This window comes from Festucalex cinctus, chromosome 18 (genome assembly GCF_051991245.1).
Source record: "Festucalex cinctus isolate MCC-2025b chromosome 18, RoL_Fcin_1.0, whole genome shotgun sequence".
Classification (NCBI taxonomy): Eukaryota; Metazoa; Chordata; class Actinopteri; order Syngnathiformes; family Syngnathidae; genus Festucalex; species Festucalex cinctus.
This window is the reverse complement of record NC_135428.1, coordinates 15,979,032-15,996,398: the sequence shown is the minus strand read 5'-3', so window position 1 is coordinate 15,996,398 and position 17,367 is coordinate 15,979,032. Positions and strand designations below refer to the sequence as shown.

The 17,367-nt window shown below is 38.6% G+C and overlaps 1 protein-coding gene across 4 annotated transcripts in view; it reads left to right on the top strand.

Moving 5' to 3' along the window:
• The window catches only part of tcf7 (transcription factor 7), a 51,278-nt gene that overhangs the window by 9,015 nt on the left and 24,896 nt on the right, over positions 1–17,367 (top strand). Inside the window, exons 4-6 of one of the 4 annotated variants that reach the window (XM_077505146.1) lie at positions 6,060–7,550; positions 7,707–7,779; positions 11,042–11,148. In XM_077505146.1, the coding sequence (XP_077361272.1) occupies positions 7,353–7,550; positions 7,707–7,779; positions 11,042–11,148 (378 nt within the window). In that variant the 5' untranslated portion in view covers positions 6,060–7,352. Of the gene's footprint in view, positions 1–5,883; positions 7,551–7,706; positions 7,780–8,006; positions 8,139–11,041; positions 11,149–17,367 lie in introns of those variants that run through there. The other 3 variants (XM_077505148.1, XM_077505147.1, XM_077505149.1) reach the window with 3 other exon arrangements.

Sequence of the window (17,367 nt, the reverse complement as noted above, 5' to 3'; positions counted from 1 at the left end):
TTAAAGTGAACCAATTAGCTAATATTAAACACACAAATTTCTCCCAGGGATGTAACTTTATTCCGATTAGTTTTGGGTCCCTTTTGGAGCTAATGCTAGCACAACAAGCATCGCCCTCCTCTTTTAGCTAACGTTTATAAAGGTCATCTATGTGCTAATGCTAACACCTACTTGCCTCAAGCGCTCAATAAAGTACTTTATTTTTACTTTTTTTTTTTTAGTAAATTTTGTAACCTATTTTTATTTTTTATTTTTTATTTTTTTCCTCTGAATGTTAACTACTGTTTTTTTATGCTTATGTGTTGTCTTTCCTTGTGTAAAGCACATTGAGTTGCCTTGTGTATGAAATGTGCTATACAAATAAACTTGCCTTGCCTTGCCTTGCCTTTATGCTATACATTAGCATCAGTTTCTTGGGGTTACGTTCTTCACTGAGCCAAAGTAGTAATGGACATGTGAAAGTCCTTGTGAAAACATGGGCATCAAACTCTTGTTTGAACTAATGCTAATACAAGTACATTAGCATAATTGTCAATATTTGTGACTGACACGTTGTTGTTTTTTTAGGTTCACAATATGATCAGTACAAAAAAAAACAACATCTATGTGGCCTTGTGGGTGATGGCACTCAGACACGAGACTGCGCCAACATGCTAACCGCTAATATCAGGTTCTCGCGCAAAAGGAGACCATCGATGCATGGACCAGAGAGCGGCTGACGCATCGCAATACGTTGCTAGGCTAGCAAATAAGCATAGCACAACTAGCTAACTTGTTGGGGTTTTCTTTAACGTTAATTTTAACAACTGGATGCGAACGTCTTTTCATCTAGCACAGTTGTGTTGTTTTAAGTAGCAACATGTGCAAGATAGCGTCTTTACTAGCAACTTTACTCTTAAATAGCGTGAGTGAGCGAGTGTGTTCGTGAATGGCTTTACACCGGTTGCGGTTGCGGTGCGGTTGCGGTGCGTTCCGGCGACGCAAGCAATTAGATTCCATTCATTCGAATGGTGCAGTTTACACCGCTTGCGGGTGCGTTGCGTGTCGACTGCGTCTCAGCTGCGGCGTGCCGCAGCCCTTCCGCAAGGATAGCCTATTTTCTATTTTTGCCGGACGCCGCAGCGGTAGGCCTCCGGCAAATGGCAACCTAGCACAAAACACATCGAGCGGGACAGGAAGACCAATGCAGTTTCAAAATAAATTTCCGGTTACCTTTCAAGATAAAACACTCGCCAGCTCCTATTTCGCAAGCATGCTAGCAAAACGTGATGTGGGTGTAGACGGGCCTGGAGTTAACGTGCGAGGTGCTCATTCACGGTTCAGACACCAGCGAACATGGACGAGGAGAGGTTTATAATGGAGGTAGAAAGCCACAAAATAATAAAAGTCCACCTCTCTTTCTGCTTCTCTGTTGAGCACAAACTTTCTGTGTGTTTGTCGTTGTTTTTAATGCCACATGATCGCGCGCGGTCACGCGAGACACGGCGGGAAGTGGTCGGCGACGGAGCTGCCGGACCGCAGCTGTGCGGAGCCGGTGTGGATTGGCCAAAAAATTGACCTGTCCGGAGCATGCAGTCAAGACGCACCGCACCGCAGCCGCACCGCAACCGGTGTAAACCCGGGGTTAGATCCACATCAAAGGGCCCCAGCGAGTCTCTGCATTAACGAGACCCTTTGTTTCCTGCCTCACAGATTACTGCATGAACACCCATCTCCCCCCAACTCAGAGCCCCCACTCTTTCTGAGTGTGTGTGTGTGCGTGCGTGCGTTCGTGTGTGTACATGCGTGCAAGGCACATTAACCTGTGCACCGAAAGGTCAAGTTGTGATCGTCCCTTTTGGTTTGCATGGTGCATGAGCACGTGATGTCAGTAAGCAACCTTTGGTAAAAACATTTTTACGGAGTTCTCAAATGAAGTATTTTATTTTAGATATTTAAAATATTTTTTTTTTAAATAAATGTAAATAGTAATAAATTAAGAAACTAAAATTTTGTCTTTAAAAACATTTAAAAATAATAATCTATTAGTGAGGATAAGCAGTACATATGATGAATGAATGAATGAATTCATAATTGAAATATTAAATAGGAAATTGCATTGCATTTAATGCAATGTAACGATAATTGAAATGTAACGATTTGGAATACAATGTATTACAAATAATGTTTAGATAATAAATATTTTTAAATATTTTAATAAATGTAATTAATTACAAAATCTTGAAAATGATAGGGTTTCTATTTTTAAATATTTGAAGAATTAAATTAATTTAATTAGAAAAAGAATAGATTTAATACAAAAAAATCCTGAAATTGTTTTAATGGATTTGAAATTATAATCGAGATACAGAATCCTTTAAAAATACAAGATTTCAGGTTTGTTTCAGGACCCTTGTCGAAAAAAAAATAATTCCTTGATAAAACCGACACATCATTAACATTTATTACCTTTACAGATGATGATACATTAGTTGTCATATAAGTGTAAAAAAAAAAAAAATCAACTCATCACATATTACGATAGATCAGTAGTGCAGCTGCATATTCAATAACTATCATTTTAAAAAATACAAATAATATACAAAAACCCCTTTCAAACTATTTATTGACGTCATTAAAATTCATATTTCACTTTAAAAAGCGTGTTTTGAGAGTCTGACCTTTACTGAAAATCCCCCAAAATTCATGAGTGGATCCTCCAGCACCACCAACATGTTTTCAAAGAATTTTTCTTTTTCGTCTTCTAGTGTTTGTTTGTTGTTTTTCACCCCAAACCCCCGCACAGATCCGTGATCGCAACTCATAAATGTTTGATAAGCCGCTAACGACGACGAGGTGAAGAGACCGAATCAATCACATCGTCAACACAAACATGCCGTGCTGAGGCTCCGTGGAGCCTCGTTAGCAACAACTCCTCGCCAGAGTCAAACAGCAACTTTTGTGCACGTGTACGCGATATGGACAAAATATATTGGGAGACGTTGTCCTTCTACCTACTGGGAGTGACACTGGATAACGGGACCGTACCATTTGTTATGCTGAGGGTAATTGGTTCCGTTTCGTGTGCCTAAAACTTTGAAACAAAATAAAATCCTATAATGAACTGCGTCTGACATCGAAATTACAAGTGACCCGCTAACTATGGTGGCAACGAACAATAACCAGTTGAATTAGCAGTTGAAATTCACTTTAATTACACGTGTATCGAAACAAACCAGCAAGTCCGTTAGCTTAATGGTAACGCACAGTGCAAAACACCATAGACAAAACTAACTAACCAACTAACTAACTAACTAACTAACTAACTAACTAACTAACTAACTAACTAACTAACTAACTAACTAACCAAACTAGCATCGATATTCCATGCAGCAACTGTTTAATTCATTACGTTCTATTTAACAATGTTATTACTGTATTTTTTTTTTCTTTATAAAATACGGTGCTGTCGTGCTATTTTTCTTATTAGGTCTTTCTTAGCTTGTTCTGCAACTTCCTGGTCACATAACAATAATGTACTATGCTGCATTCGAGGAGAGTCGGAAGTCTGACTTTTCCGAGTTCAAACCAACGAAGTGTATACGGGAACTCCCCCTTGAGCTCAGAAATTCCACTTGCGAAGTCGGGGGAAAAAAAAGGACCCCGAATTCACAGCCGGACTACAAGTGATGTCACTCTACAATGGTGTGAATGATAAAACACAATTTACTTGAGTATAAAACTAGATAGCTTATTTGATTCATAAATATTCGACATAACTTCACCTAACGCAACGTATGTGACAATATGTCGCTATCTACCTGCATTAAATTATACGGTGAACTACTGAACTGTATGGACTGGTTTTGAAATAAGATAAAAACAATAAATCAAGCAACATTACGAGAAGGTAAGTTTGCTGGAGGTCAAAATGAGTTTTAAGAACCAAAATAAAAAACAATTTACCACTATCCACCATTTGGGGTGTTTACTTTCACCTCGAACGCTTTCAGGTCAGAACTGGCAAAAAACAACTCGGATATATCCGACCATCCTCGAATGCAGCACAAGTGTGCTGGTTTACATCTGTTTGTTAGCAAGCAGGCTACTTCCTGGTTCCTTGACATATGGACTCTGAGTTTGGGTAGGGTAAGTCTATTGAAAAAAAAAAAAAGTTTTGTGTGTTTATTTTCATCTGTCTGTTAACTAGTAGGCTACTTTCTGGATCATGGTGGCTGACAAAAGACTTTAAAATCAATGCCTAGGACTGCACCGTTTGTATTCAATTGCACGAGAACAGTTTGCTCACTATTTCAACATTACAAAAATCTGAAAATCGTATTGAGAGAAAAATTTAATCCCAATGTTTGCAAACCCCTTCCTGGTTCAGGAAGACAAGGGTCGTATAATTTTTTTGTTTTAATCCTGCTAACAAACGTCGATCAAATCAATACATTTGCACCTTTGACTTTTAAGTTTAGTGCTGGTTGCATGCGTTGCGCTTGTTGTCTGCGTGCTGCTTTCAAGGACGTTTCCACCGACGAGCGGGCAATAAAAAGTCACACAAGTGGTTCCAGTTAAGAGCTGTTTGCCTTGGATGTGGCTTAACCCCAATGAGAGGACACAATTTCATTACTTTGCCTTAATGTTGCGCCTGCATGTTGCTTTCGAAAGCACGGCACACTACAGTATGTAATCTATTTTTTTTAAACTGTGTATATAAACCTACTGTGATTCATCGTTTAAAAAAAAAAAAAAAAAAACATTAACATGTGAACAGTTTTTTAGAATATTGAAATAAGACATGAAGAATTCTCTTTAAATTGTTAGCTTAACAGGTTAGTAACAAATTGACTTCTGATTGTGGGAATGCTGAAGCATTCCCACATGTTATCGTGATTTTTATTCTCCACACTTTATTGCCATGTAACAACTCCCACATAATACTTCCAATTTACATTATTCAAATTTCAACTAGCTTAAAAAATTCACGCCTCCCAGGGTATATATATCGTCTGATTCCACATTACTTACAGTATTTGCACAATTTAACATTTAATATCACCTCTTCCCCATTCATTTTCAATGGGACAGACATTGAACTTTTTCTAAATATCGCTTCCCACGCCCACTTCTATACATATAACTTTGCATCATTACCAGGTGTCTGATACTGCTTGGTGGCACAGTTGGTAAAGTGCATTGTCCAGTAACCACGAGGTCATAATTTCATAATTTATCTCTATTTATTACTTCATAAGCATTCCACATGCATTAAAAATCTTAGCAATCAGCTTTCAGCATTCCCACGCAATTTCTCCAGAAATTGCACTTAGTCTAGTTTCAATTGCAATTTTTTTAAGCCTTTTTAAAAAAAAATCAAATTCATGGCCTATCCCTACTTTTGATAACCTGTATACTTCAAAGCTGAGGTTCTATGTTGATATACACGCAACCTATGATGACAAATATGAATGCCAGATATCATGAAATATGACAACTTCAATCCAAAATGGCCGACTACCTCCCTTGTTTCACAGCATATGTTATTCGTTGAATCACGTGTGTCCTGTCATGTTGAACACCCGTACTGGATTTCATAATAATAATAATAATAATAAGACCTACCAGTGCCGGGTGCTAATATTTTCTCACACTCCAAGGGGTGTATTGCGGGGGGAAAAAAATTGCGCACGAGGGTCTCCATGGACGGAAACATCTGTCTATATTTAATCAAGATGAATAAACAAGGAGTTTAAACAAGTCATTCATAATTTAGATTTGCATACATTGCAAGTGCGCCTTTTAATCTTTGTATTAATATGCGCCGGCAATATTGTATAAATATGCAGCTTTATGCAAATGGACGCCCGCCCGTCTTTCTGTTTGTATTTCATTTCGCTCAAGCTGAAGATCGTCACTCGGCCCGCGATTAAGTGTCGCCTTATGAATATTTCTTAATTAACAAGCGCATGAAAAATGCATCGGCACAGGGAGCAACAGAAAGATGGGAAGAGACAACATCGCAACTTTTTCGACTGTTGTGTTTTTCTGACTTGTTTCCCTTCCTCAACATCCAGTCAGCTGGCAGACAAAACGAGGGCCACATCCATGCCGGGTACGCCACGCCCTCTCGTTTGGCACACAACGTCCCGCGTGGCGTCCTCCTGCCCGGCGCTTGTAAATGAACAGCTTTGAACCAAAGAGGAGAACGTTGGCGACATGCTTTTGGCATCTTCAATCTGGCACAGGATGACTGGAGAAACTTAGAAACCCGTCATTTCCTATTTTATTGAATGCAGCGTAAGGGTAGTGGTGGATAATACTCTTGTTTTGTTGTTCTTATATTTGCTTTTACATTACAGATGTGATATGTCCACTTTTAATGAATGCAGCAAGGGTGGCTGTCAGCAGAGATGCTTTTGATTTCCTATGTTCTTGAAAGCAACATACGGGTCCTGGAAGTGATGTTGTTGTTTTGTTTGTTTTACCATTTGACTAGATAGACATTGAACTCCTGCGATTGGCTGGCAACCAGTTCAGGGTGTACCTCGTGGAAGTGCTGGTGGCAGTTAGTAGTAATATTTACAGGTATATTGTTTTATTTATTGTGGGGTGTTTTGTGTGGTTTTATGTGTCAAATGAGATTGATGTGGAACACTTTGAATACAGAGCCAAGGACAGTGGGCTCCCACTATCACTATACGCGGGGCGAATGCCTGTTATAAATGTGTCGAATTAAAACAAAAAACAAAAAAAACAGGATAAACCAGTAATAAGCATTTTTTTTTCCCCATGAAAAATTAATCAAATATGACCCGGACATCCACCTGAGAGGGACATCCACAGTTGGCAGCCCAGCAGGTTGCAGTCATTAGCCATTCTTGGCGTGCAACTAATGAAACAACACAAAGACGAGATAGGATTTGACGGATTTTTCCTGAATGCAGCACATGCTGACGGGCTGGTTGGTTGCCCTGCTAGATGAATGGTGTGAACACGCCCCTGGTAGTCATGAATAATGCTCGGGCTCAACTCGAGGACGGGGAGGAGGTGGTGATGTCTCTTTAAGAAGTTCTGTAGAAACAATCTCATACACACGCGAGTCATCGGACCTGTCAATCACCCCGGCGGCACCCTTTGATGTCGGGGGTCCTCGTCTTGTCCTGCTCACTCTTGCAGGAGAACATCATCAGGCGGCCTCGGGACGCCACGGAACAACTTTCCCCCCTCTTCTTCCGGACTTTTAAAAGAGGACAAACATCGCCGATTTGGCGTCTCTTTTTCTACTTTTTCTTGGTTTTATCTTATCGGGCAAATTTAGTCGGGGGGAGGTGGGGGGGAGAAGTGTCCCCGTAATCGCGGACGTCGACATGCCTCAGCATGGGGGGGACGACCTGGGAGCCACCGACGAGATGATCGCCTTCAAGGACGAAGGCGAGCAGGAGGAGAAGGTCCACCAGGAGTGCGCCTTCACAGAACAGGACCTGGCAGACCTCAAGTCGTCGCTGGTCAACGAGTCCGAGATCCACCAGCACAGCCCGGTTGGCTCCGGCGGCGGCGCCTCCTCGGTGGGTGCTCTTTCTCTTCAATTTCAATCGTTTCCTCCGCACTTTCTAACTTCACTCCCCACGAAACGCCGCGGGATGTGAAGCGGTTCGCCCTCGACTCACTTGAAGACACTTTTAAGCACTTCGTCCGACTTTTCCCACTCTTCCACCCTCCAGGCGGCGAGACGGGGGCAGCCGGCCGAGCAGCAGCGGGGCTTCCCGTTCAAGCACAGGGAGCAACTCGACGCCGGTAAGGATTAAGGAAACCCCCCAAAACACGTCAAATGTTTAATTTGAAACTTTTTATGTTTAGTGAGGTTGTTAATGAGTTTATCGGGAAGATAAAAAAAAATGACTTTTTCATCGAGCGTGTCAAAGTATTTTGGTCACGGGGGCACGTGCTGGTCGGCGGCAGCTTCAAAGAGTTTTGCTTCCAGGTGGCCACTGTAAAAAAATGTCGATCGTCTGCTACGTTTCTTTTGTTTGTTTTTTGTTTTTTAGGTTCAGCACTGATTGTATCCATTCAGAATGCTCTTATTTGGCCATTTATTACATTTTACTATTTAAAAAAAATCCAAATGGCTTCATATTCAGTCTAGAATTTGAGGGGTAAGTTGTTTACTTGTTGGTGGAGTCTGTTTGCCTTTGTTTTGTACTCTTGAAATTTGATGATAAATCCCCATAATTATCATTATTTTGACATTTTAAACAGTTTAGCTATCAACCGCAATCGGCATTTTCCCCCCTCAGGCTGGCTACATGATGAGTCGATGCACACATGGATTAAATTTGAGAAGTTTGACGAGGGAGTCAGAAATACTGTTCATGTTTGCCATTATTGGGCATTTCTCACTGTTTGACTAGTAAACATTTAAGACTAGTGACACAATGAGTCTCAATTTGAACTAAATTTGAGACTTTATGTTGTTTACACATTTTTTAGAAATTAAAGTTAAGAGTAAAACCCCTCTTCTTGAAATATGTACAAAAATCCTCTTAATTATTATTATTCATCATGTAAGCATTTTATACAGTTTACCTAGTAACTGCATGCAGTAGGCTTTTTTTTTATGGCTACACAGTGAGTCTCAGTCACATTTTGACAAGATTTAAGTGGTTTTGTTTCCATAATGACAGAAGTTAATTACTGCTGCCATTTATTTATTTACAATTAAAAAGATAACACTATAAATTGTCTTATTTTAAGCATGGCTACACGATGAATCTTAATATACACATTTGGGCTAAATTGATTTGACCAATTTGAATATTTAAGTTGTTTACATGATGAAATGAGTTAGGTTTGAACTATTTTAATTTAAAAAAAATAAATAAATCTGCCAAATGGTGAAATGAAACGTATAAAAATCATGCTGCATGTGTTTTTTTTGTTTTTGTTTTTTTCTAAGGATGCTACACAATGAGTCTCAGTGCGCACATTTTGGCTAAATTTGACAGGTTGTCATTGTTAACATAATGATTTGAGTCAGGTTGTGTTAAAAAGCTTCATTTTTTTGTGACAGTTGCCATATAAATCCCTTTATTAACGATTCATCCACTTCAACAATGTACTGTATCGATTAATATTCCTGCAATCCAACTACATCGAGCTGCTAACATAGCGATGCGTTTTTCATCAACACATTCTAGCAAATATCACTGTCCGGTATCCAGATATTTACTGTATGTGACAGTTGCACTGGTTGAATTTTTGGCTAAAAAGTTACTGAATTGATTTCAAGTCACCGAATCGTTTCGGGTTAGATCATTTTAAATAAATTAATATCCTCCTTGAAATTGAAACGCCAAAGAAGCCGTCATAAAAATCGATTTATAAAAATCGTTGAACCCCTACAGTATGCCTACCAATGTTAGTATTAGACTGGCTACACAATGAGTGTCAATAATGCACTACATTTGGGAGATAATTATTCACATGACAGGGGCGTCAGAAATCTTACAAAATATTGCTATTTATTGGGCAATTAAAACAATATTCACCTATTAGGAGGAACAGGCTTCTTTTAAGATGGCCACTGAGTCTCCACGCACATATTTGGACTTAATTTGAGAAGTTGAAGTTGTTTACAAAATGAATACTGGCAGATTTTGACCCCAAATGAACCTTTGAGTAAAGAATGATATTTAAAGCTACTAACTTTGCTTAACTTTTTACTGCCATTATTCCCCATCTTGATGAAATTATTTAAATTTTCTGTCAGGCGGGAGTCAAGCTCTGGAGATGACTAATACAAAAAAAAAAAAAACAATGGCCTGAAAAAAAGCCCCATTCAGTGTCTCTGGGTATAAAATCAGAAAATTAACATGTAGGTTTGAGGAGGAGGAGGAGGCCGGCCGACGCTTTTAACGCGTCGAAGGATCTAACATGCCGTAACTAACAACACTTGTAAACACATGCTTTACATTTGGGAGCATTGCATCTTTTAGGATTTCCATGACATGGTTAAAAGTGACAAAATGCGCCAAATAACATCAAACGACCAAAACTAAACAAGGAATGTTTAATTGCACGTATGTTGACTTATGTAATGTGATTGCACTGTTGTTGTTGTTTTACTTAAACAGGGTTGACATGGAACAGTAAGAATACTGATCCATTTGAGATTTTTACTATTTTTTGGATGTAGCATAAAGGTAGACGAAGCAGTGCCATCAGCCATGTTTTTTGTTTGTTTGTTTGTTTTGTTTTTTCCCAAGGGTTTTTTTTCCCCCTCAAGTGTCATTGTCATTTTGGTCAACCAATAGACATCAGCAGCTGTTGCGGTTCCACTCAACTCCTGCATGTGTCAGTAGTGAGCTCTTCAAACAGTTTCTGACTGTCAAAACAAGAAGCTAATACAATCTGTGGACTAGGAATACTAAAACAAACACTAACAGCATGCAAGTTCACTTTAGTGGGTATTGAAATAATTATTGAGACCAACTAGAGGCCAATACTTGACGCTAAAATTAGCAAATGTGTCCGCTAGCCTCGCCATGTTTTGCATGAAGATAATCGCAGCATAATTTTGCTGGTATGATTTATTGTTTAGCGTCGCTTGTTGTGCAGGAATAGAAAAGTGTGAAGTAGATCCATTGTTTGTTTTTTTTGTGTGTGTGTGTTTTTTTTAAACACATTTTCAACCTCTTTTTTTTTTTTCATTTTTAATTGATGAATATTAAAGCTTTAAAGTCCAGATTTTAAAATGGACAATAGAAAAAAAAATCTGAAACGGCGCATAAAATGCACTCTTATTTGTTTTTTTAATGCATGTATTTTTTCCACTCTTAAAACTTTTTTTTTGTTTTTGGAAATTGAGTTGTTTACAGTGTCACTGAAATAGACTTGACTTGTCAAGCATGATGCAGTATATCAAGAGGTTCATATGGTTTACAATGCTAGTGCACATATTTGGAACTGAAAGGAAAAAAAAAAACACATTCAGAATTGGGTCATGACCTGACTAGTATTTCCACTAACTTGTTGTTTTTGTTGTTTGTTTGTTTCACAGCATCCAAGCAGCAAGATGGCGGCGTGTACAAGACGCCCGGGTACCCCGGCTACCCCTTCCTCATGCTGCCGGACCCCTACCTCACAAACGGCTCCGTGTCACCAACGGTAAGCCCGCGCTGGCTTCTTTCTTTGACCATGATAGGTTTGTGTTGGGTTCTAATTGAAAACAATTCTTGTTTGGGCAAAGAAAGTTAAAAATTCGTCACCTTGTGTCAGCATTTCTTTTTTTTTATGATCTGTATTATATATTTTTTCATTATTACGGTATGTAGATTTCCTTAAATCCTCAGTAAAAAAAAAAAAAAAAAAAAAGCCTGGATTCTAATATAGTTGTCATATGTTTCTTAAATTCATGTTAACATGTTTTATTTACATTTTGCTTAATTTTAATTTTCTCAGTTAAGTTGCATAAAGTTGACTTTTTAAAAAATATTTTTCCCTATTGTTTTTTTTTTTTTTTAAATTTAAAAATATTTTCCTAAATCCATCAGTAATACTTGAATTTGAGAAGTTCCAAGTTCATCATAAACTCATAATTTATTGGTTTTTAACGTGTCGGCAAATAATGCATTGAGTTTAATTTTCACGATAATTTACATAATTTTGCATTGTATTGTTTTCTGCGTGTATTTGGTGCTGTTCTTTTATGCTTTTGTCTTGTTGTACATCTGCGGACACGCACATAAAAAAAAAAAAAAATGCAAATTACACGTGTCGCTAAAACCTGTTGCAATTCTTTAGTTGAGGTTAGCGAGGACTTAAAAGCAAGCAACAGTCGTGAGTCACGGACGGTCATGATGTCACTTTTGAACATCAAGACGAGCCTGCTTGCTTCTGTCTAATTGTGACAAGATTGTATGATAGCGCGCGTGCGTGTGTTGTCGCAAGGAAGTCTGCTACCGCTAATCGCTACCAAGCGTGCCCTTTGATCTTGTTTGTTTGCAGCCTCTGCTGAGGTCACATGTGACGTTATAAGCTAATGTTGTTGTTTACAAAGGGTACGACGGCGGCAATCTTTGAGTTGGCCGAGCCAGAACGCTATTGATTGTGGCTGATAGGCAATACCCAAGTGACCGCGAAAACCGGAGAAATTGAAAGTCATTTGAACTTGATGATGGGTGCGAGCGGATTCGGAGCCCAAATGACGACCTTCAATTTACTTGTATAATCAGATTACTTTTTGAAATTGGTGGTGTTTACTACCATCGCCGACTATTTGCCTGGCATGGACATTGCGACACCCTCAAGTAAGGCTGTTGTCATGTCAACACTGAGGTCAACCTCAATGTTTTCATCCATGCGTCTTCTCCCGAGCCCTACCCCTTGCCCGAATAGGATCAAGGGAATGTTGCCCCTCTCGGATCGTCCTACTTCCTCGTTTCTCTTTTGTGACGCTGCTTTCTGCTTTCTCATTCTGGTGACTTTGTCAGTAAACAATAGCAACAATATTGTCTTAAGCCTTGCATGGCAGCCATATTGGTGCACTCATATTTCAGCCATTTCCAGGGGACCTTCAAAGACAAATTCCAAGAGATTTTGTCCGATTCCTACCAATTCTGGACTGATTGACGACACTGAATTTCAAAACATTTTAATTTTTGTCTCGAGAGCACAGAACATGGCGGCAAAGTTGGACCAAATCCGCACTGAAGTCATTTTCACTTATCAATATGACATTTGGTAGGCATGTCCATGATGATTAGACCCACAAAAAAAATGTGAAGAAGCCATGCCAGAAAATACACAGGACGTCAGTCATTTTGGTTAGAAGCGACCATCCAACGGACTAAGCGGTTTTGTCTGATTGCTACCAAATATTCTTTTGTACACGTGTGAACACCACCACTTGTAGCCAGAAAAACTTTCTACTTTCCACGTCTGCTCTGCACAATCTTCGTCGTCCTTGCAAAAAGGGGCAACTCTTGGTGTTTTTCACATTAATATTGACTACAAAATGATGCCTTTACAATCCTAATAACGCCTGAGAGGTAAACACACGTGTGTTATAGATAAGCGAGATGAAGTCGCAAACATGCGTCGGTGTGGCTTTGAAGTGGCGGGTAGCCGAGGCTTCCGACTAGCTCCAAGAAGAGGAAAAAAAAATGTTAAAGGGATATCAAAAGATGGTGAAAAAGGCCTCCTTTGAGATGGCTCCCGGGTGTTTGTACCTGTAATTATTCGTTTTCCGGAAGAAGGGCGGGGCAAACAGGTGTTGGCGTGTGTCATGAGGAAGTGTCTCTTATTTTTACATTTTCACAAAAAATGACACGATGATGATGATTAAACAAGCTCAATGAAATGTTGGGATCTGGTATGTTTGTTGGCAACAGGTTTACACAAATTATGCACAAAAAAGCAGCTCGGTGTTTGCATTAACTAATTTACAATTAATTCAACGCTTTTTACACAAACTGCAATATTTATGAATTTGTTGACCTTAATTGTAGGAAAATTGGTGGGGGGGGGGGGGGATTATTTTTTTTTTATTTTTTTTTTTTAATGTGTTACTTCTCCCAATATTTTTAGGGTTTTTATGGCTTTATGTAGGTAGATAGATAGATAAATCATACGTAGATTTTTGTTAAGCAAACTCCAGAATTTCCATGGATGGGCCGTAACAGACAAAAAAAAAAAAAGTAAACAAAACATTCACAAATTAAGTGATAAAAATCACAATTTAAAAAAAAAAAAAATCCTGTTCTATAAATTTATTCATGATAATACTAAATATTATTGAATAAATATTGGTGGAGAGGGAGTGCTGGATTTTGTGTCAAGCTACATCATTTTTACAGCTATATTGACTGATACATTCAGATTTATAAACAAATGTGGTAAAATATAACAAATGCAATTTAATAGTACCGATATTTATACTAAATACCACTAATATTTTTTTGGTCAAATTTCCGAATTTATTGACTTTATTTATAGTGAATAAATCAATAAAATAACATACTTGATTAATTTCATGGTCATAATAATTAAACTTACTAACTTACTTTGATTTGAATAGATTGATGTTATTCACAGGGAAAAAGTAAAGATTATTTTTTTTAATAAAACTTAAAATAACCATTTTATTAAAGTCATATTGATGATGTAGAATAATTATTTTTTACCTGCCATATGACTATATTTGTGTGGCTTTATTGACTCAACTACGGAAAGGAAACAAAAAAAACGATACGAAACAAAACCTTTTTTGCGTGATGTATTTTGATTGATCATCTGGCCTCCACATCCAAAACATCCTCACCACCATCATCATCATCATCATCATTAAAATAGTCTAGTTAAAAATAGTCCACAGCAGATGAAACTTCAACCTCCTCCTCTTTGTCCTGATGTTCATCATCCTCGTCCCCGTCGCTCTCCTCTGCCCACGTGGCCGTCGCAGACCAGCCGGAGCCTCGGCGGCCGCATGAAGCACACCGCCACACATGGCTGTGATCACGCACGGCCACCGCGGCGGCCTCTTTCATCTTCCGTGAAGTTCATTCTTCTCCGTGACACACTAACATACATTCATTGTGGCCAAAGAGCAGGAGAAAAAAAAAAAAAAAGATGTTACGGTACGTGTAAAGCACTGTTTTACATTGTTGGGAAGCTATGCGGAAGTAAGCAGCTGCTATTTTTATTCCTTCATGTTGTTCTTGAATTATATAATACATAATGTGGTTTTTATCATTTATAAAAACAATTACACATTACTTCTGCCAAACTTCGGTATTTCTTATGGGTTTGTTGGCTTTATGGGTACATAAAAAAAAAAAAAAAAAGAAACTCAGGACTCTTGTGATAACAAACAAAAAACATGATCTCATGAATATCCATCCATTTTCTTGACCGCTTATTCCTCACAAGGGTCGCGGGGAGTGCTGGAGCCTATCTCAGCTGGCTTTGGGCAATAGGTGGTGTACACCCTGGACTGGTTGCCAGCCAATCGCAGGGCACACAGAGACGAACAACCAGCCACACTCACAAGCACACCTAGGGACAAGTTGAAGCGCCCAATTAACTTGCCACGCATGTCTTTGGAATGTGGGAGGAGACCGGAGTACCCGGAGAAGACCCACGCAGGCACGGAGAGAACATGCAAACTCCACCCAGGAAGGCCGGAGCCTGGGCTTCTCATGAATATTTTATACTATATTAATATACTATTAACCTTTTATAGGCCCCTCCTCCTAGCTGCCGTACACCGTAACGGAAGTTAATGCATTCCCGGTTCGAGTTATGTTGAGCAAATATTTATTTTTATTTTTTTTTCTCCAGACACTTATTAATTTGCCTGCTATTTTGCTCTTCAAAATTGGATGTTCTCGCTTTAAATGTGGTTCTAGCCAGATGTCTGAAAAGAGGACTTAATCACCTAGGCACTTAATTCCGGTGTTAAAACACGCTAGCCGCGTCACTCTTAGAACTCTTAGCTTAGCAATTAGCATACCTTCTCCATCTTTTTCTTGTCATCCCTTCGTAGGAACGATACTTGTAGCCAGCCGAAGCTCGTCGTTAGCTAGCTAGCTAGTGGTAGGTGACGTGCTTTTGGGGACTTCTTCCACTTTTTCTTCTTCTACTTCTTCTATTACTTCTTTCTCTACTTCTTCTCCCATTCTTCTTTTACTGCTTGTACTTTGTATTGGCGGTTGATTCTCAGTTTGATATTTGAAGCATTTTGATGAAGTGCAAATTTGACCTCGCAAACTGCAATGTGAAAGTGCTTATTTCTTGCTTTCACTGGATGATTTTTAGTAAACTTCAGTAGCTTCATGTGATGTCTCCCACTTCTGGCCTGGAATGTTTATTACAGCCTTTTCTGTTATGTTTTTGAATGATGGGCATTGTTTTCACAGTGTCTGCTTTTGACAATGTTTTTGCTACACTATGTATACATACTTTGAATACGCACAGGATATCGCCAACTATTGGCCTGGAATACTTTATATATATATATATATATATATATATATATATATATATATATATATATATATATATATATATATCATTTTCAGTCATTTTTTAATGATCAATTAGGATGTCTATACATTACATTTTTCGAAAATGTTTTGTTTACTACACTGTTGACTTTGATGATTTTGGTATTTGTGTGTTGCGGTGGTGAGCACTTGTAGAGCGGATGGAAAAACTGGAGCAACTGTGACGTACGCTTTGTGTTGTGCAGGTGGCGTGCATGCTAGCATTCAGTGAGGCTAACACAAGATAAAATGAAAGAAGTGAGTGGGTGTTCAGGAAGTGCACAACAAATGAGAAAACACAGGAGAAAGTGTCAAAACAGAGCGGGAAGATGACGCCAGAGTAAAGTGAGGGTCAGTCAGAAGGGATTCGGAAGTCAACAATCAGAGCGCTAGCAGGTAACCGCAGTGTGCTACGACAACGAAAACCACAGCCTCTGTCGAAAGTCACTGCCTGGCATCTTCACAACACCTTTAACCATTTCACCACCACATGCGCAAACCAGAAACATAGCTTGATGTACTATTTAGCTTATAATATTGCCTGTTATGCGAAAGATTTGTTGTTGTTGTTCTGATTAAAAAGGAAAAAGCCTTTTTTTTTTTTTCAATTTTTTTTTCAAACTATTCTGTTCATGTACTTTGCTGCGTGAAAGCAATGCATTCAACACAAAAAGAGTTTTGGATTTTGCCTAGAATGTAGCTGCATTTGCTTTTTAGTATCTGTGGAGTTGGCGCTAACATTAGTAGTAACGAGAGCTATTTGTGGCCATTTATAATTTCCACTTGACTACATGTTGGCAGTAAGGGTCCTCTGAGGTGCATTGCGCTGAGTACAGTTTGTTGTGGTTCACCTCGGAAAATACAAGCCTCACCTGAACTACGCACTCACACACACAAACATATGCACACTTGCTCGCCGTGTACCACGAGTGGAAATTTTTCACTTGCTTAGCTACAGGGGAAAATGTAACCATAAGACAAAATAGTTTTATAGTTCCTACATGGTAAGATGTTGTGTAATCTTAATTGATCCTCCCGTTAAGCCAATTGTTGTGTGTGTGTGTGTGTGGGTGTGTACATACATACATATATATATATATATATATATATATATATATATAATTGCTTTTTTACTTTATTGCTTGGGTAAAAAAAAAAAAAAAGTGCTCTAATTCAAAACCTCTTGATTTCAAAGTCAGTGGGTCAATATGGCCCGGAACAAAGTTGTTCTGATGTTAGTTTATACCAGTCATTAAAAATCAAAATACACAATGAAATAATTTTCACAAAAAACATCAAATTGACTCCATGAAATGAAAAATGAAATTTTTGGAGTAATTAA